General features: G+C 53.2%; 1 protein-coding gene and 2 pseudogenes across 2 annotated transcripts in view; all 3 read left to right on the forward strand.

Annotated features, from left to right (window-relative positions):
• SHISA7 (shisa family member 7) overlaps positions 1 to 8,352 on the forward strand; it is an 18,095-nt gene extending 9,743 nt beyond the window's left edge. The window contains exons 2-6 of one of the 2 annotated variants that reach the window (XM_074385903.1): positions 1 to 133; positions 1,446 to 1,600; positions 3,453 to 3,518; positions 4,468 to 4,617; positions 7,712 to 8,352. The exon at positions 1 to 133 is cut by the window's left edge and continues 571 nt beyond it. In XM_074385903.1, coding sequence (XP_074242004.1) covers positions 1 to 133; positions 1,446 to 1,600; positions 3,453 to 3,518; positions 4,468 to 4,617; positions 7,712 to 8,352 — 1,145 coding nt within the window. The remainder of the gene's footprint in view (positions 134 to 1,445; positions 1,601 to 3,452; positions 3,519 to 4,467; positions 4,618 to 7,711) is intronic. The other variant, XM_039466153.2, reaches the window with a different exon arrangement.
• A 266-nt stretch (positions 8,353 to 8,618) lies between these two features.
• Positions 8,619 to 9,331, forward strand: LOC101050650 (uncharacterized; annotated as a pseudogene).
• Positions 9,332 to 10,462: 1,131 nt separating this feature from the next.
• LOC101050333 (uncharacterized) lies at positions 10,463 to 12,641 on the forward strand (annotated as a pseudogene).
• The last annotated feature ends 6,380 nt before the right edge of the window (positions 12,642 to 19,021 follow it).

Genomic DNA, 19,021 nt, shown 5'->3' on the forward strand with positions numbered 1-19,021 from the left:
GCCCCGGGGGCAGCACAGCCTACGTCGTGTGCGGGGTCATCAGCTTCGCCCTGGCCGTGGGCGTGGGCGCCAAAGTGGCCTTCAGCAAGGCGTCCCGGGCCCCGCGGGCGCACCGGGAGATCAACGTGCCCAGGTGCGTGTGCTTTGCGCCGAAGGACTGGGAGCCTGGGGCGGGGCCCGGCGAGGGAGGTGGGGCCATCCGAGGAGGCGGGGCTGCAGGGATGGGGCGTGGTCAGAGACCCCGGTGGCGGCGGTCGGGGGAGCTGGAGGTGGACAGGAGCTGAGAAAGCCGCGCCAGAGCGGATCTGGCTATTGCGGAGTGATGCAGGGAGGGGCAGAAGCTCAGGCTCTCATCATTCACACATACTTCTTGAGCACCTTCTGTGGGCCAGGAGCTGGGGATACAGCAGTGAACAAAACAAGGTATCTGCCCTGGTAGAGAAGGCTGACTTCCAAATCCAAGTTCACGGCCTCCAGGCTGTGTGACTGTAGACGGGTTGCTTAAGCTCTCCGTGCCTCAGTTTCCTGTCCGCGCAGTGTGACTAATCATCGTCCTCACCTGTTCGGATTGTGATTAACTGAGTTGATTCATGTAGAGTCCTGGCAAACCGTAAGTGCTGATTAAATGTCAGTGGCCGAGTCCGTAAGTCAGTGGAAAGTGCTGAGGGAGAGGATGCTGGGTTACAGGAAGCGATCCGAAAAGGCCTCGGAACAGAGACCCGAAGGGAGGGAGCGAGCCACACAGAGATCTGTGTGCGAGAGATTTTGGGCAGGGGAAACCGCATGCAGAAGCCCTCAGTGGCCTGCAGGGCAGGGCAGCAGGACGCGAGGAGAAGCGGGCAGGCCTGGGGTGACTCTAAGTGTGGTGGGGCCACTGCAGGGTCTGAGCTCGGGCTGTGCGTGAGACTGGATTGTACCGGGTTAGGGTGGAGGCGGGGAGGCCCGGAAGGAGGCTGTTGCCACGATCCAGGTGAGAGATTGCAGAGGTGGTGAGTAGTGGGTATACGTTTTGGAGATTCGATCCGTAGAATTGCTGAAAGGTATGAAGGGAGGAAAAAAAGGAGTCAAAGCGATTTAAGTTTGGAGGTCCACATCACTGGGTGAATGGAGCACCCTTTGTTGCCATGGGGAAGGCTGCAAAAGGAACGGGAATGGGGTCCCAGATTCAGGGCGAGCCCACAGGAAAATGAGAGGGACCACAGAAGGGGTGGGGTCCACGCGAGTTAAGTAAGGCAGCACGCCTCAAGCAGAAAGTGTGGCCCGAGAGAGCGGGACATTGGAGGGGGCGTGGCCAACGCGAAAGGGGCGTGGCCAGTGGCGGAAAGCAGGCTGAGTGACAGATGCCCCAAGGGCTAGAACAGGGAGTGGAAAGCAGCCTGGGCCCTCCTTGCGTCCGCTGCCAGCCCTAGACCCCAAACCACTGACCACCTCTCTGCCACCTTTAGAGCTCTGGTGGACATTCTGAGGCATCAGGCGGGGCCTGGGACCCGTCCAGATCGGGCCCGAAGCAGCTCCCTGACCCCTGGGATCGGTGGCCCCGACAGCATGCCCCCCAGGACGCCCAAGAACCTCTACAACACCGTGAAGACCCCCAACCTCGGTGAGTGGGATGTGGGATACGGCGCAGACTCCGTCTCTGGCCAGGCCCCATCATGCTGTAGCCCCGCCCTCCATGGCAGCTCCACCCCCATCGCCCAGGCCCCACCCCCGCTCTTCTACGTCACCCTTGCACAGTAGGGTCCTGTCCTGCGCAATGCCGAAGGGGCACAATCCGTAGAGAGCCAGACCCCCTCCCTCCCCTCCTGTGAACCCCCCTGGGTGGGCTCCATGGACACCTTGGTGATGTAGGTTTAGACATTCTCAAGCCCCTGCGCTCGGTGTCAGACCACCCAACAACCAACTACACACAAGGACACAACTACCAAACTCTAATTTGTCAGGACCCAGACTGACTGGGTTTGAATTTTGGTTCTGCCACTGCGTGACCTGGAGCAAGTGACTTCATCTCTTTGGGCTTCAGTTTCTCCATCCGTAAAATGAGAAACATAACAGTACTCACTTCATGGGGTTATGGTGAAGAGCAAATGAATTGATGAAGCAGATATTTAGAGTAATGTGCAACACAGAAAAAAATGCTAAGCATTCTGCTGAGCAGTCTAGGGAGAAAGAAAGAAAAAAAGAAAAGTGCTAAGTAACTGTGAGCTATTGCTATTGTTTAATCTATAATTGTATACTTAAAATATGACATATATCATATTTAATATTATATATCATTTACATATGATATAGATCATTATATTATAATTTATGATGAGTGCATCAGTGGAGAAGTCCAGGGAGCTGTCAGGGGGACTGAGAAGATCTGGTCTGGTTTAGGGGCAGGAGGGCTTCTCTGAGGGAGAGGTGTTTGAGCAAAGGCCTGGAGGAGGAGCGGAATTACTGGGACTGGGAAGCTCTGGGTGGCAGAGCTTGTGAGGTGGCCAGACTTGAGGCCAGGGAGAGAGTGGCTGGTGACCTCAAAGAGGGCCCTTGAGTGCCAGGCTGGGCTGAGGAGCTCTGCCTCTGTCCTGATGGCGATAGAGAGCCACTGAGGAGCTAGAGCAGGGGAGCAACACAGTCAGCAGTGGGTGGAAGAACTCATCCTCTGGAACCCATGTGAAGGGGAGAGATGAGAGGAAAGAGGCCCCGGAGGAGGCTGGGATGATGGTCCAGGCAGCAAGAGGACGGGGACGGAGCTGGGGTCAGGGATGGAGAGAAGAGACATGGGAGCTGGATCTTGAGACAGGAAGAAGGGCTTCGAGGCAGTGAGAACAGCATGGTGACGTGTGCAAAGGGCCTGTGGCAGGACCACACTGAGCTCACTGGGGACAGCAGCGTGGCTTGAGGGAAGGGCTGGGAGATGGAGCTGCAGACATCCGGTGGGTCCAGGTTTTGACACCTCAAACACTGTTCCTGGGTTCGACTTTGTCCCGTGACGGCGATCCATGGGAAGGCTGTTGAACAGTGGAGGGGCAGTTACTTCGGTGAGGCTGATAATGGAGATGGATGGACGGGATGACCAGAGGCTGCTTCAGCAATCCAGGAGGGAGAGGACATATTGGGGCAGAGATTCAGTAGTCAGGAGGAACCAAGTGGACATGAGTGGGAGGTGGAAGGAGGTAGCAAGGAGAACCCCCAGATTTCTAGCCTGGGCACGGGGCGGGGGAAATGGTAGGAACTTGGGACAGACCACTTACCCAGCCCTGAGCCTGTGCCCACACTTTCCATCTTCAAGTCCCCCAGCCTCAGTTTCCCCCATGTGGCCAATGGCATGGGTTGATCTGTGAAGCTCTAACAAGGACCTGCATGTGGGGCTGACCTTGAGGCCAGAGTCCTTCCCAGAGATCAGGGCCGCGGTGCCAGCTGGGAGTCAGCGACGGCAGTGACATCACCTCCCTTCTCGGTCCCCCCAGATAATCTGCACCACAACTACCTGCACCTCAACGTCAACAGCCCCAAGCACCACGCCGCCACACTGGGTACGGAAGAGGGCCTGGCTGCGGGGAGGAGCAGGGCTCCTCCCTTCCCCCTCTGTGTTGGGCCAGCCATGCCAGGTGCCCAGTATAGAGCAGGAGCAAGGCCCCTGTGAGCCCAGTCCTCATGGCGCTCATGGTCTGGCCAGGTCACCAAGTGAGCCTCAGTTTCCTCGTGTGGACGCCGAAAGTGGTCATCTCTCTCCCACATGGTTGAGGGGAAGGTGCATGGAGCCTGGGGCCAGGCACTCAGTGGGTGCTGATGAATGCCCAGTGCCCCCCTCTTGGGGTCCTCTTCCCCAGCATCAAGCCTGTCTCCTGGAGCAGAGGGGGTGGGGTGAGAAAAGGGAGCCGAAACTGCTGGAATTCTGATGGGCTACAGTCTCAGATTTCTAACTCCCCAAAGAACTGCTGGGTCTGAGGGAGGAGGGGCTGAGGGCTTGGACTTCTGGGTCAGAGAGGGGAGGGCTAAGCCTGGATCTTGGGTCTGAGGGAGGAGGGGCTGGGGCCTGGACTCCTGGGTCTGAGGGAGGAGGGAACTGGGGCCTATACTCCTGGGTCTGAGGGAGGAGGGGTTGGGGTCTGGACTCCTGGAGCTGGGGCCTAGACTCCTGGGTCTGAGGGAGGAAGGGGCTGGCTGTGGTCTGGACTCCTGAGTCTGAGGTAGGTGGGGCCTGGGGGCCTGAACTCCTGGGTCTGAGGGAGGGGCTGGGGCCTGAACTCCTGGGTCTGAGGGAGGAGGGTCTAGGTTCTGGACTCCTGGGTCTGAGGAAGGAGGAGCTGAGGCCTGGATTCCTGGGTCTGAAGGTGGAGGGGCTGGGGCCTGAACTCCTGGGCCTGAAGGAAGAGGGGCTGGGGTCTGGACTCCTGGGTCTGAGGGAGGAGGGGCTGGGGTCTAGACCCCTGGGTCTGAGGGAGGAGTCTGACTGACCTTGGCCTTGCCCCCTCTAACCAGACTGGCGAGCCTTGCCGCCGCCCAGCCCCTCCTTGCACTACTCCACGCTGTCCTGCTCTCGGTCCTTCCACAACCTCTCGCATCTGCCCCCGTCCTACGAGGCTGCCGTGAAGTCCGAGCTGAATCGCTACTCCTCTCTCAAGAGGCTGGGTGAGTCCTAGCAGGGGCAGCGGGGCGCTAAAGGGAAGCGGGCAGGGCCAGAGCCTGGGTTCAGGACCATGGACAGCAGCCCAAGCGCCTTCCCGCGGTTAGATTGTCTCTCAGGTTTTACTCCAAGTTTGTTGCAGAGTTACCTGAGGTACTTTTGTATCAGAATCATTCTGGTTTGCTTTTTTAAAATGCAACCTTCTGATGTCTCCTCCCAGGACTTATTGTTTTATTCATCAGAACTTGGACTTGCAATCAATAGTAATGCAACTTAGGCTAAAGGAAAAATATTCATTGACCTGATAACGGAAAGTTTGCAGGTCACCAAATTGGGATGTGGCTGTTTCGGGAGTTCAAGAGCTGTCTCTCAGCAATTTAGGCGACCGGCGGGCCTCATTTTCAGACAGTCTCCCCTCGTGGTGGCAACGATCACCCTGCAGATGTTCAGGCTACCGTTCTACAAGCTCAGGGGCCCTGGCAGGAAAGAGTCTCTCCCAACAATTTCAGCAAAAATCCCAGGCCTGGTTGCCACTGGTCCACATTGGGTCACATGGCCATCCCTGAACCAATTCCTGTGACTCCGACTGGACATTTTCCAGTCTGTGGCCCACCTCTGGCAGTGGAGCAGCCTTCAAACATCTTAAAGTGAAAGCCTCACCAGGAAACAGTTTTTCTTCTTTATTATTATTACTTTTTCAAGACAGGGTCTCACTCTGTCACTCAGGCTGGGATGCAGTGGCACAATCATAGCTCACTGCAGCCTCTACCTCCCCAGGTTCAAGCATGATCCTCCCACGTCAGCTTCCTGAGTAGCTGGGACTAAGAGCTCGTGCTGCCATGCCTGGCTAATTTTTGTATTTTTTGTAGAGACAGGGTTTCACTGTGTTGCCCAGGCTGGTCTCAAACTCCTGGGCTCAAGCAAGCCACCCACCTCATCCTCTGAAAGTGCTGAGATTATAGGCATGAGCCACCATACCCAGCCAGAAATGATTTTCTTCCTCCTCCTCCTCTTCCTCTTCTCCCTCTCCCTCTCTCTTCCTCTCCCCTTCCTTCTCTTCCTCCTCCTCCTCCTTCTCCTCCTCCTCCTTCTTCTTCCTTTCTTCTTTCTTTTTTTTTTTTTTTTTGAGACAGAGTTTCGCTCTTGTTACCCAGGCTGGTGTGCAATGGCACGATCTCGGCTCACCGAAACCTCCGCCTCCTGGGTTCAGGCAATTCTCCTGCCTCAGCCTCCTGAGTAGCTGGGATTACAGGCACATGCCACCATGCCCAGCTGATTTTTTGTATTTTTAGTAGAGACGTGGTTTCATCATGTTGACCAGGATGGTCTCGATCTCTTAACCTCATGATCCACCCGCCTCGGCCTCCCAAAGTGCTGGGATTACAGGCTTGAGCCACCGCACCCGGCCTTCTTTCTTCTTTCTTCCCCTCCTTCTCCTTCTCCTTCTTCCTTTTTTGAGACAGAGTTTCACTCTGTTGCCCAAGCTGGAGTGCAAACACCATCTCAGCTCACTGCAACCTCTGCCTCCTGGATTCAAGTGATTCTCTTACCTCAGTCTCCGGAGTAGCTGGGATTGCAGGGACATGCCACCATGCCCAGCTAATTTTTGTATTTTTAGTAGAGATAGGGTTTCTGCTTGTTGGTCAGGCTGGTCTTGAAGTCCTGACCTCAGATGATCCACCCACCTTGGCCTCCCAAAATGCTGGGATTACAGGTATGAGCCACCATGCCCAGCCCAGCAATGATCTTCATATTGTGACCCATGAGACACACACACACACATATACATACACACATATATTTTTAATTACAGGAAAGCGTTAAAACTTTTTATTATGGTCATTTGCAAACATGCATGTAAGTAGAGGAAATTATAAAATGAGCCCCATGTTCCCATCACTCAGTCTTAATAATTAGCCACATTTTGTTAATCTGTCCTCCCTCCACCCCACCTTTTGATGGATTTTTTTTTTTTTTTTGAGACAAGGTCAGCTGGGCAGGATGGCTCACACCTGTAATCCCAGCACTTTGGGAGCCAGGGTGGGTGGATCACTTGAGGTCGGGAGTTTGAGACCAGCCTGACACATAGTAAAACCCCGTCTCTACTAAAAATACAAAATTAGCCAGGCATGGTGGTGCATGCCTGGTAATCCCAGCTACTTAGGAAGCTGAGGCATGAGAATTGCTTGAACCCAGGAGGTGGAGGCTGCAGTGAGCCGAGATTGTTCCACTGCACTCCAGACTAGACAACAAGAGTGAAACTCAGTCTAAAAAAAGAAAGAAAGAAAAAGAGACAAGGTCTCACTCTGTCACCCAGGCTGGAGTGCAGTGGTGCAGTCATGGCTCACTGCAGGCTCAACTTCCCAGACTCAAGCAATCCTCTCACATCAGCCTCCTGAGTAATTGGGACTACAGGCATACACCACCATGCTTGGCTATTTTTAAATTTTTTTTTGTAGAAATGGGGTCTCACTATATTGCCCAGATTGGTCTTGAACTCCTGGGCTCAAGCGACCCTCCTGTTCAGTCTCCCAAAGTGCTGGGATTTCAGGAGCCAGCCACCTTGCCCGGCCTTGGTGGATTCTTTTAAACTAAATCTCACTCATGATTTGATATTTCAATCACACACACACACACACACACACACACATCTGAAGTAAGAATTTTATGAACCAGCACTTACCCCAATTCCCTTAGTATATAAACACGTTCTGATAGTTTTCTCTTCTATTTGATTTTATTTTTCTAAACGCTGCTCACTACCTATGAAATCAACATCACAATGCAACAGGTCACAACTCCAAATGTGAATAACATTGCTACAGGATGAAAGGGAGGGGGTCAGTGGTTCCCTAAAAGCAAGAGTTGGGTTCTACTCCAAAAAGAAGGTTTAGGCAGAGGCAGGGGGGAAAAAAATCTACTGACCCAGCATTGTGGGCTGGGCCTGGGAATCTGTATTTTGGCTACACAGCTAGCCTGATGCCCGGGGTACTGTGGGGGGCGACAGACCTGCATGGGAGCGGGATGTGAGGAGGCGGGAGAGGAGGGCTCTGGATGCGCGGGGACCCACCGCTGTGGCTCTTCCCCCTCTACCCGCAGCCGAGAAGGATCTGGACGAGGCCTACCTCAAGCGCCGGCCTCTGGAGTTGCCCCGCGGCACGCTGCCCTTGCACGCGCTGCGGCGGCCGGGCACCGGGGGTGGCTACCGCATGGATGCCTGGGGCGGCCCCGAGGAGCTGGGCCTGGCGCCGGCGCCCAACCCACGGCGCGTCATGTCCCAGGAGCACCTGCTGGGCGACGCCGGCCGCTCGCGCTACGAGTTCACGCTGCCGCGCGCGCGCCTCGTGTCGCAGGAGCACCTGCTGCTGTCTTCGCCCGAGGCCCTGCGCCAGAGCCGCGAGCACCTGCTGTCGCCCCCGCGCAGCCCCGCGCTGCCCCCAGACCCCACCGCGCGGGCCAGCCTGGCCGCCTCGCACTCCAACCTCCTGCTGGGGCCTGGGGGCCCCCCGACGCCGCTGCGTGGGCTGCCGCCACCGTCCAGCCTGCACGCCCACCACCACCACGCCCTGCACGGCTCGCCACAGCCCGCCTGGATGTCCGACGCCGGCGGGGGCGGGGGCACACTGGCTCGCAGGCCGCCCTTCCAGCGCCAGGGCACGCTGGAGCAGCTGCAGTTCATCCCGGGCCACCACCTGCCGCAGCACCTGCGCACCGCCAGCAAGAACGAGGTGACTGTCTGAGGCCAGGGCCGGGGCTGGGGGGCTGCGGCTTCCCGGGCCCCTGTCCCAGCCTGGATCCCCCGACACAGGCACACACACGCCAGGGGCCTGGGGCCCAGAAAGGCCCTTGGACAGGAGTCAAAGCCTCCTTCCAGGATGTCCTGGCAGACAAGATTCCTCCTTCTATTACGTCACTGCTTGAGCCAAGGCCTCCTTCCCATGATGTCATCCCAGAGGAAGAGGCCAGCCCGTGAGGTCATCGCTAGCAAAAATGTCTGTGTCCTGTGATGTCATCACAGGGACAAAGCCTCCTTCCCATGAGGTCATCACAGAGGAAGAGGCCGGCCATGAGGTCATCGCTGGAGGCCACGTCCGTGTTCTATGATGTCCTCAGAGGCTTCCTTCTTGTGGTGTAGTAACAGAGACGACGCCTTGTCCCATGACATTCGTTCCTGTGATGTCACTGCAGAGACAATCTCACCTGGATGATGCCATCTCTAACTCCAAGGCCTCTTGGCATCATCGCCATGGGGAAGATACTTTCTCCCTGTGTCTTTGCAGCTGAGAAGATGCCTCTGTCCTATGATGTCATCTTTACAGACAAAGCCATCTTCCTGGGACATGCCACAGGGGAAAATGCCTCACTAATTGTGTACTCACTAACATAAGGCCTCCTTTTCACAACATCGTCACAGGGACCCTGCCTCCTTCCTGTGATGCCATCACCAGAGAAGGTGCCTTGCCCTATGACGTCATCAGAGGGACCGTGCCTCTTCCCGTGATGTCATCACCAGAGATGACAACTCACTCTGGGACCTCTCCTCCAGGAGGAGGTCCCTTCTGCGATGTCACCCAGATGCTACGTGCTCTGAGACGGGACGAGGAGATGCCTCCACTGCTGCCACCATGTTTTAGAAGGCAGGGCAGGCCTGGAGTCCAGGACCACCCCAGAGAAGATGCCAGAGAGCAGAGAGGGGCCCTGTCCAAGGATGTTGTCTGAGGGAAGCCCCGCTGCGGAGCCGCCCACGTGGAGGGCGTCCTCCTGAGATGATGGTCTGTGTAGGCTGTCGGCAGTGATCCCCCTGCCCCCAGGGCTGTGATGGCATCACCAGAGCTCCCTCCTCAGAGGCACTGCCCACTCTGGAAGGCCGTCGCTATTGGCCATCACCAGAGTTACTGCCTTGACCCACCGTGACTTAGCTTGGTGGCTCCCTCCCCAGACCCAGGGACATACCCAGCAGGATCTCTGCCAGAGCCGCTGAGGGCAAATGGGGCTTGGATCCCATGCCTGTGCAGTGACTCCTGGGAGACAGAACCTGCGGGTGGCCTTGTGCTCCCAGGAGACCACTCTGGGTCACCAGGATCCTGGAGTCCTGGCACTCATAGGTGTCCCTTAGCCTGGCCTCCCTCTTCTTTCTGCCATATCTACAGACAGTCACTCTGGCAACAAAGTCCTAGCCTTCTGTTGAGGGGAGGTGTTTGCAGTGCACCTGTTCTTGCCCTCGCTGACAATGTCAGCACCACGCAACACCCGCTGCTCATGATGGCACTGCACCTGGGGTCAAGTGTTACCCATGTCTGAGGATGGAATCCTTTCCCAGGATTCCCTGTGACCCACAACTATGGTATCATCCCCTTCCAGAATTTACCATGACTAATGGTATCACCATCTCCCAAGACTCCCCATAGCCAATGGTGTCACCATCCTCCATGATTCCCCACAACCATGGTGTCATCGACTTTCAGGATCCACCACAGCTGATGGTGCCATCGTCTCCTAGATCCCACCGTGACCAAGGATGACATTACCTTCCAGAATCCACTATGCCTGACAGAGACATTCTCTACTGAAATCCACTAGGACTGACGATGCTACCATTTCCCATAATCCCTCATGTTGTGGTATCATCTCCTCCCAGGATCCACTCAACCATGGTGTCAGCATATCCCAGAATTCATAACGCCTAATAGTGTCATGATTATCTACAAAGACTCATGAGAGCCATGTGTCATCACCCGCCAGATCGGCTTTAACCATGTGTCTTCATGTCCCAGGAGTTACCGTAGCTATTGTGTTATCAGTTCTCAGGATCCACTCCAACCATGATGTCATCACCTCCCAAGACCCACGATGCCCAATAGTGTCATCAGCATTTGCTAGGATCCATGGGAGCCATGGTGTCATCATCTCCGGGAATCCACTTCAACCATGTGCCACCACCTCCCAGGATCCGCTTCACCTGTGGTGTTGTCACCTCCCAGGATCCATGAGAGCCAGTGGTGTCATCTCCTAGGATCCACTTCAACCACAGTGTCTTCATCTCCCAGGATCCATGGGGTCCAATACTGTCACCGTCCACTAGAATCCCCCATAACCCAGGTGTCTTCATCTGTGATCCATGAGGTCCAATGCTGTCACCACCCACTGGGATCCCCCATAACCCTGGTGTCTTCATCTCCTGGGATCCATGAGGTCCAATGCTGTCACCGTCCACTAGGATCCCCCATAACCCTGGTGTCATCTCCTGGGATCCATGGGGTCCAATGCTGTCACCACCCACTAGGATCTCCACCCACTAGGATCCCCCATAACCCTGGTGTCATTCCAGAGTCCACTGCAACCACGTGCCATCATCCCCCAAGAGCCATCATCTTAGGAGCCAAGTACCATGACAAGCTGTATTTCAGTTGTCCTCTGGAGCCACATGGTACTTACATTTGTTCACTTAAGGGGAACCAGCACAAAGGCCATATTCCCGTTTCTACAAAGTGGACAGGGGTGGGGCCACCTGCCTCCCTCTGGTGACTTCACCCCCACTCTGGCCCTCCTTATTTCACTGCCTCACTGCTGACCAAGGATGATGCCTGGATCAACCCCACCACAGATGTGGCCTCAGCCAGCCTCACCTCGGCCCCCAGGCCCCTCCTGACAGCATCGCTGCCCCTCACCCAGCCAACTGATTGGTGACAGGGTCAACCCAGCAACCTCTCATCATCAGCAGAGGGGAGCATTCCAACCCTCGGGTGACACCACTAACCCCTGCCCAATCCCTGTCACCTGGGCCCCTACTAGGATCAGCACTTTGCTGGCTCCTGCCAAATTCTTCTCAGAGACCCCTGATCCCCACGGGACGGGCCAAAGCTGGTGACCGACCTGGGGCCTTCCATGCTGTTCTGCTGGCCTGATCCTGCAGCAGAACACTGCAGAGCAACGGTCCCTGCCGGCACATCTGGCAGGGCCAGGGTGCTCCTTCACCTCCCTCCCTAATGCCCGAACACCCCCGGAGCCTCCCGGGGTGGCAGGAAGTCCCCAGCACCCAATGCACAATCTCCCCTCGATTCTCTTTGTACATAGCCATGTTGCGGGGGCGGCCATTCCCCAACTCTTAAAGGGCTACAAGCCCCTCCCCCAGCCCCCAGGGCGAGGTGGGGGGGCCTCTTCTTCCTCCCCTGGGCCGTCCCCTTCCCTCTTCTGTCTCCCCTCAAACACTGGCACCTCATGCTCCTTCTTGTCAGGAGCTTGGGGCAGGCAAGTGGCCCTTGGCTCCCACCACACTGAGGAAACGGGGCGGGTTACCCAAATCTACCTAGGCCTCGGTGCCAGGTTTTCAACCCCATGGCTTCTAGCTGCTCTGAGGGGCTCCTCCCATCCCTTCCGGGGGCCTGAAGGAGCCACCTTGAGCACCCCTGCCTCCCAGTCCCTTCCCTCTGCTCAACACCTCCACAGAACACTCAGCTTTCTCCAGCCCCCAGGATTTGGGGATTTGGGCCTTTCAGCTTTTGTATGCCCCCCTTCACTAGCTCTAGCCCAGTCTGGTTCCAGGAATCCTGCCCCCAGCCCTGTCCCCATTCAGTCAGCACAGGCTGCCTGACCCTGGGGCCTTGATTTGCTCTAGAATAAGCCATAGAGGGGAGAGGTCTCGAGGGGTGGGAGCAGCTGTGTACTGCCAATTCCCCTCCACATTTCCTGAGCTGGGGTCTCGTCATCTGAGTCTTCCCCATTCCCCAACAAAGGCACACAAACCCATGCATACACAAGCGCGCGCACACACGCACACACACAAACACACTCACACACACACACACAGAGGCATCTCCCCTTCTGGGTGGGGGAGCTAGGGAGGGGGTGGTTCACAGGGAGAAGATAAAACAGTTCCACACCCGAAGACCCTCCAACAGCTTCTGCCTCCCTCCTCATCCCTCCTCTCGCCACTCCCCTCTCCAAAACTGGTCCCTTCCCCTCCCCCTGGTGAGGACAGCCAGAGTTGCTGCGACTTGGTATTTTTTGGAATAAATAGACATTTTCCTGATCCAGGGTCTCAAGGTTCACTGTGTGGAAAGGGTGGATTTCCACCCACATTTATGGGTCAATGGGGAATCCTCCCACCTGGAACGTGTGGCTGGGTGTAGGAGGTGGGCCATTTGCCAAAGGATGGGTTTCTAAGCGTTCGTTCCCAGGCCAGGGCCCACCACCAAGCTGAGGAGTCGGGGTGGAGGTGGGGTGCACTGTGGGGTGGTTTTAAGCTCTGGGTTTTGTCCTAGAAAGCCCTCTGTCCTCTGAGCATGTGAGTGTTTGTTTGTAGATTCTAGAGGTCACCTCCTTATATTCAAATTATTTGGCTGAATTGCATTAAAGGGTGGGGTGGGGGTGGGGGTATACTAGTTTCTCAGAACGTTAGGGCTCAAGGTTCTGGAGGCTGAAAGTCTGAGATCAAGGAGATGGCAGGCCGGCCGAACGCGGTGGTTCACGCCTGTAATGCCAGCAATTTGGGAGACTGAGGCAGGTGGACCTCCTGAGGTCAGGAGTTCGAGACCAGTCTGACCAATATGGAGAAACCCCATCTCTACTAAAACTACAAAAAAAATTAGCCAAGCGTGGTGGCAGGCACCTGTCATCCCAGCTACTCTGGAGACTGAGGCATAAGAAACCCTTGAACCCAGGAGGTGGAGGTTGTGGTGAGCTGAGATCGTGACATTGCACTCCAGCCTGGGCAACGAGAGTGAAACTCCGTCTCAAAAAATTAATAATAATAAGTAAAAATTAGCCAGGTATGGTGGTGTGTGCCTGTGGTCCTAGATACTTGGGAGGCTGCGGGAGACCACTTGAGCCTAGGAGTTCGAGGCTGCAGTGATCTACGACTGCACCACTGCACTCCAGCCTGGGCAACAGAGTGAGACCCTGTCTCAAAAATAAAAAATAGCCAGATGCGGTGTCTCACACCTGTAATCCTAGGACTTTGGGGGGCCGAGGTGGGTGAATTACTTTAGGTCAGGAGTTCTTAGACCAGCCTGGCCAACATAATGAAACCCTGTCTCCACTAAAAATCCAAACGTTAGCCTGTTGTGGTAGCGGGTGCCTGTAATCCCAACTACTAGGGAGTCTGAAGCAAGAGAATCTCTTGAGCCGGGGAGGTGGAGGTTGCAGTGAGCTGAGATCGAGCCACTGCACTGCAGCCTGGGCAACAGAGCAAGACTCTGTCTCAAAAATAAAAAATAAAAAAGGAAGCACTCCCCCTACCTGCTTCCCTCTCCCACCAGGTGCGTTAAAATATTTGCGTGGTGCTGACTGCAGTTGCCTTGCCTTAGTGCTTGGATGCAAACTGGCCAGGAGAGGAGGTGCCTCTATGTACCAATTTTATGAACTTTAGGAAAATTCTTCCTAGATGCAACTAAATGTTTGTCCCTAAGCTGCAGGCTTTCACCTTGCATCTGAGGTTCGTTTGCACATCACTCTGGAAAGAGAATTGGAGAAACAGAGATAAAAGAGAGGTAGGAAAAGACCACAGGGCAGCAACTACCCATCTGTAGTTTCAGACTCCAAGGGTCATGGTTGAATTTTATTTTCTGCTATGCTAGTTCACTGATTTAATCAACAAGATACAGTGAACGGCACAAAGTCCTTGTTCTTCAGAGACAAGTGAACGCATGGAAGTCTCTGGGTTTTCCTATAAACCTCTCTTGGCTTCTGTTCCTGGCAATCAAATATACCCTGACAATAACGGTGATTGTTCTGCGTGTGTGTGTGTGTGTGTGTGTGTGTGTTTTAATCTTTCACTGCCAAGCTTTACACACAAATGACAGTGATTGTTATATGGGGGAAAAAAATTAGAAAATCCAGAGACGCAAGGAGAGAACAAAATGGAGATCTCCTGATTTCATGCTGCTCCGAGTCAAATGCTGTTTGCATTAGCTATGTTTTCTTACAGGTTTTTCCTCATGAAAACAATTTTTTTTTATATATACAAATCAAGCTTCCTATACATAGACCTCTCTGTAACCTCTTTTCTTTTCTTTCTTTTTTTTTTTTAGATGGAGTCTCACTGTCACCCAGGCTGGAGTGCGGTGGCGTGATCTCGGCTCACTGCAACCTCTGCCTCCCAGGTCCCGGTTCAGGCAATTCTCCTGCCTCAACCTCCCAAGTAGCTGGGATTACAGGCACCCGCCACCATGCCCAGTTAATTTTTGTATTTTTAGTAGAGATGGGGTTTCATCTTTTGGCAAATGGCCAGGCTGGTCTTGAGCTCCTGACCTGGCCTGGTGAGCTGCCTGCCTCGTTCTCCCGAGTAGCTGGGATTACAGGCATGAACCACCATTCCTGGCCAATTTTTATATTTTTAGTAGAAATGGGATTTCACCATGTTGGCCATGCTGGTCTCAAACCCCTGACCTCAGGTGATTCTCCTGCCTCGGCCTCCCAAAGTGCTGGGATTACAGGTGTCAGCCAGTGCACCCAGCCCCTGCTTTTCTTGTCTAATAATACAAGGATGTCATGTCATACATACAGTTAACTTGTCTGCACCCAACTGTATATATAGAAAGAGAAATAGGAATTCAATAGTGCAAGTAAGCTGTATAAAAGAAAATGAGGTTGTCTTTGATGTTGCCCACATCACTCAGTGTGAAATAATCTCCAAGATTTATTGTTAAGAAAGCAAGATAAGGCCGGGTGCGGTGGCTCAAGCCTGTAATCCCAGTACTTTGGGAGGCTGAGGCGGGTGGATCACGAGGTCAAGAGATCGAGACCATCCTGGTCAACGTGGTGAAACCCCGTCTCTACTAAAAATACAAAAAATTAGCTGAGCATGGTGGCGCGTGCCTGTAATCCCAGCTACTCAGGAGGCTGAGGCAGGAGAATCGCCTCAACCCAGGAGGCGGAGGTTGCGGTGAGCCGAGATTGCACCATTGCACTCCAGCCTGGGTAACAAGAGTGAAACTCCGTCCCAAAAAAAAAAATTAAAAAAAGTTCTAGGATTACAGGCATGAGCCACCATGCTTGACCCTACTCTTTTTTTTTTTAATAAAATTGTTAAATTCAGTGCCAGGAGAATCACTTGAACTCAGGAGTCGAAGGTTGCAGTGAACTGAGATCTCCGAGATCATGCCATTGCACTCCAGCCTGGGCGGCAGAGTGAGACACTGCCTCAAAAAAGAAAAAATAAATTTTAAAAATATAAATGTAGGCTGGGCACAGTGGCTCATACCTGTAATTCCAGCACTTTGGGAGGCGGAGATGGGTGGATCACCTGAGGTCAGGAGTTTGAGACCAGACTGACCAAATGGAGAAACCTCATCTACTAAAAATACACAATTAGCCGGGCGTGGTGGTGCACACCTAATCCCAGTTACTCAGGAGGCTGAGGCAGGAGAATCACTTGAACCCGGGAGATGGAGGTTGCAGTGAGCCGAGATTGTGCCATTGCACTCCAGCCTGGGTAACAAGGGTAAAACTCCATCTCAAAAAAAAAAAAAAAAAAAAAAAAAAAAAAAATATATATATATATATATATATATATATATGTAAATGTAGAGATGGGAATCTGGCTATGCTAACCAGGCTGGTCTTGAACTCCTAGCCTCAGGCAATTCCACCTCAGCCTCCCATATTGTAGATTTAAATGCGAATGGTGCAGACTCTTCCTGCCATTCCCCTCACTCAGCATATGCCAAGAAGCCAGAGAGAGATGGGCGATTTGAATCTCATTCCTCTCCCTCAGAGGGCGATTAGCTTCCCACTCTGAATTGGAACACCAGTGCTTCAGTGTATGTATTTTCATTCCTCATGGACGCCACATGCCAGCCAACAGATTCATTTGTGTTCAACAAGAGCAGAGCAATCTGCTCCACACCCACTATATGTGGGGTGGGCAAGTCAAGGATGAGATCTGACATGAGCAATCTGCGTGGAACGTTCGCCTTTGTAACCTAACACTTGCTCAACTGGCACCCCCCACTGTGCCAATAAATGCAGCCTCTCTGCAGCTTGACGGGTGGGCTTAGGAACTTCTGATATCTATGCCAGATGTTGTGTGCATGCTTTTTAATTTCTTTTTTTTTTTCGACTTTATATTTTGAAATAATTCCAAACTTACAGAACAGTTACAAGAATAAGTCAAAGAACTTCTGTGTCGTGTTCCCCAACTCACCAGTTGTTACCATTATCTGGCATCTCTGTATGGTTTTCCTTCCATATAAATATTCATCTCGGCTGGGCACAGTGGCCCATACCTGTGATCCCATCACTTTGGGAGGCTGAAGTGGGTGGATCGCTTAAGTTCAGGAGTTCAAGACCAGCCTGGGCAACATGGTGAAACCTCGTCTCTACAAAAAAAATACAAAAACTTAGCCGGGCATGGTGCTATGTGCCTGTAGTTTCAGCTACTCAGGAGGCTGAGGTGAGAGGACTGCTTGAGCCCAGGAGGTGGAGGCTACAGTCAGCCAAGATCATACCACTGCACTCCAGCCTAGGCAGCCTGGGCAGCCTGGGCCACAAAGCCAGAACCTGCCTCAAAACAAAAACAAAAACAAAAACAAAAACAAAAAAAATGGCCAGGCGCGGTGGCTCACGCCTGTAATCCCAGCACTTTGGGAGGCCGAGGCGGGTGGATCACGAGGTCGAGAGATCGAGACCATCCTGGTCAACATGGTGAAACCCCGTCTCTACTAAAAATACAAAAAATTAGCTGGGCATGGTGGCGCGTGCCTGTAATCCCAGCTACTCAGGAGGCTGAGGCAGGAGAATTGCCTGAACCCAGGAGGCGGAGGTTGCGGTGAGCCGAGATCGCGCCATTGCACTCCAGCCTGGGTAATAAGAGCGAAACTCCGTCTCAAAAAAAAAAAAAAAAAAAAATTCATGGTTTTTTCTTTGGAAACATTTGGAAGTAAGTTCCATCCATCACATCCCTTTGCCCCTAGAGGACATTCTGAAGAACAAGGCCACTCTCTTATATGTCCACAGCATAATTATCATGGTCAAGAATTTAGCATTGACCAAGTCTATGTGTGAGTTTCATCGAGCATCCTGCCAGTGTCCTTTAGAGAAGCTTTTGGTTTGTGACACTCCAGGATTCAGTATTGCATCCAGCTATCATGCTTCTCGAGGTGCCTTCAACCTTAAACAGTTACTCAGTCTTACCTGGGCATGGTGGCTCACCCCTGTAATCCCAGTACTTTGGGAGGCGGAGAGGGGTGGATCACAAGGTCAGGAGATCGAGACCATCCTGGCCAACATAGTGAAACCCCATCTCTACTAAAAATACAGAATAAGTAGCCAGGTGTGGTGGCACATGCCTGTAGTCCCAAGTACTCAGGAGGCTGAGACAGGAGAATTGCTTGAATTCAGGAGGCAGAGGTTGCAGTGAGGCGAGGTTGTGCTACTGCACTCTAGCCTGAGCAATAGAGGGAGCCTCTGTCTCAAAACAAACAAACAAACAAACAAACAAAAACAGTTACACAGTCTTTGTCTTTCTTTTTTATTTTTATTTTCTATTCTTGTACACAATTCATGCAGAGATTAGGGAGACTGTTTTATTTTAAGAGATGGGGGTCTTGCTATGTTGCCCAGGTTGGAACTCCTGGCCTTAAGCGATCCTCCTGCCTCAGCCTCCCAAAGTGCTGGGATTACAGGTGGCAGCCACCACGCCCAGTCCAGACTTCGTCTTTCTTAATGCTGATTTTTTAAGGAATCCAGGTAGGCCATTTTATAGAATGTCTCTCTTGCATTTAGGTGTATCTGATGTTTCCTCATGATTCGATCTGGGTTATATGTGTGAGACAGGAAAACCACAGAAGTGATGCCAGAGTCTCAGCCCTGTAGCTGAAGGAACCCATGCTCTTATGCTTCCTGAAGTTCAGGAAGCTCATATGTTCAGAGCTCCTATGCTCTGAGTGCACTCCACCAAGGCTGGAGTGCAGTGAAACAAACAAGGCTCACTGCAGCCTCAACCTTCTGGGCACAAGCGATCCTCCCACCTCAGCCTCCTGAATGGCTGGGACTACAGGTGCACGCCACCATGCCTGGCTAATTTTTAAGTTTTTTTTTTTTTAATAGAGATGGGGGTCTCACTGTGTTGCCCAGGCTGGTCTTAAACTCCTGGGCTCAAGCTGTCCTCCTGCCTCAGCAGTGCTGAGATTATAGGTGTGAGCCACTGCACCCATCCAACGACAGAACTCTATTTCGTCACAGTTCTGGAGGCTGGAAGTCCCAGACGAAGGTGTCAGCTACCCAAAGTGCTGGGATTATAGGCGTGAGCCACCACACGTAGCCTGATGCTCTGTAGTTATCTTTTTTTCTTCTCAAATTTTCACCTCTGCTTTGGCCTCCACTGATGATTCTCTTGGCTGAATCAATTACTATTATTATTATCATTATTTTCTGAGATGGAGTTTTGCTCTGTTGTTCAGGCTGGAGTGC

The sequence above is a fragment of the Saimiri boliviensis genome, chromosome 14, assembly GCF_048565385.1.
Source record: "Saimiri boliviensis isolate mSaiBol1 chromosome 14, mSaiBol1.pri, whole genome shotgun sequence".
NCBI classification, from domain to species: domain Eukaryota; kingdom Metazoa; phylum Chordata; class Mammalia; order Primates; family Cebidae; genus Saimiri; species Saimiri boliviensis.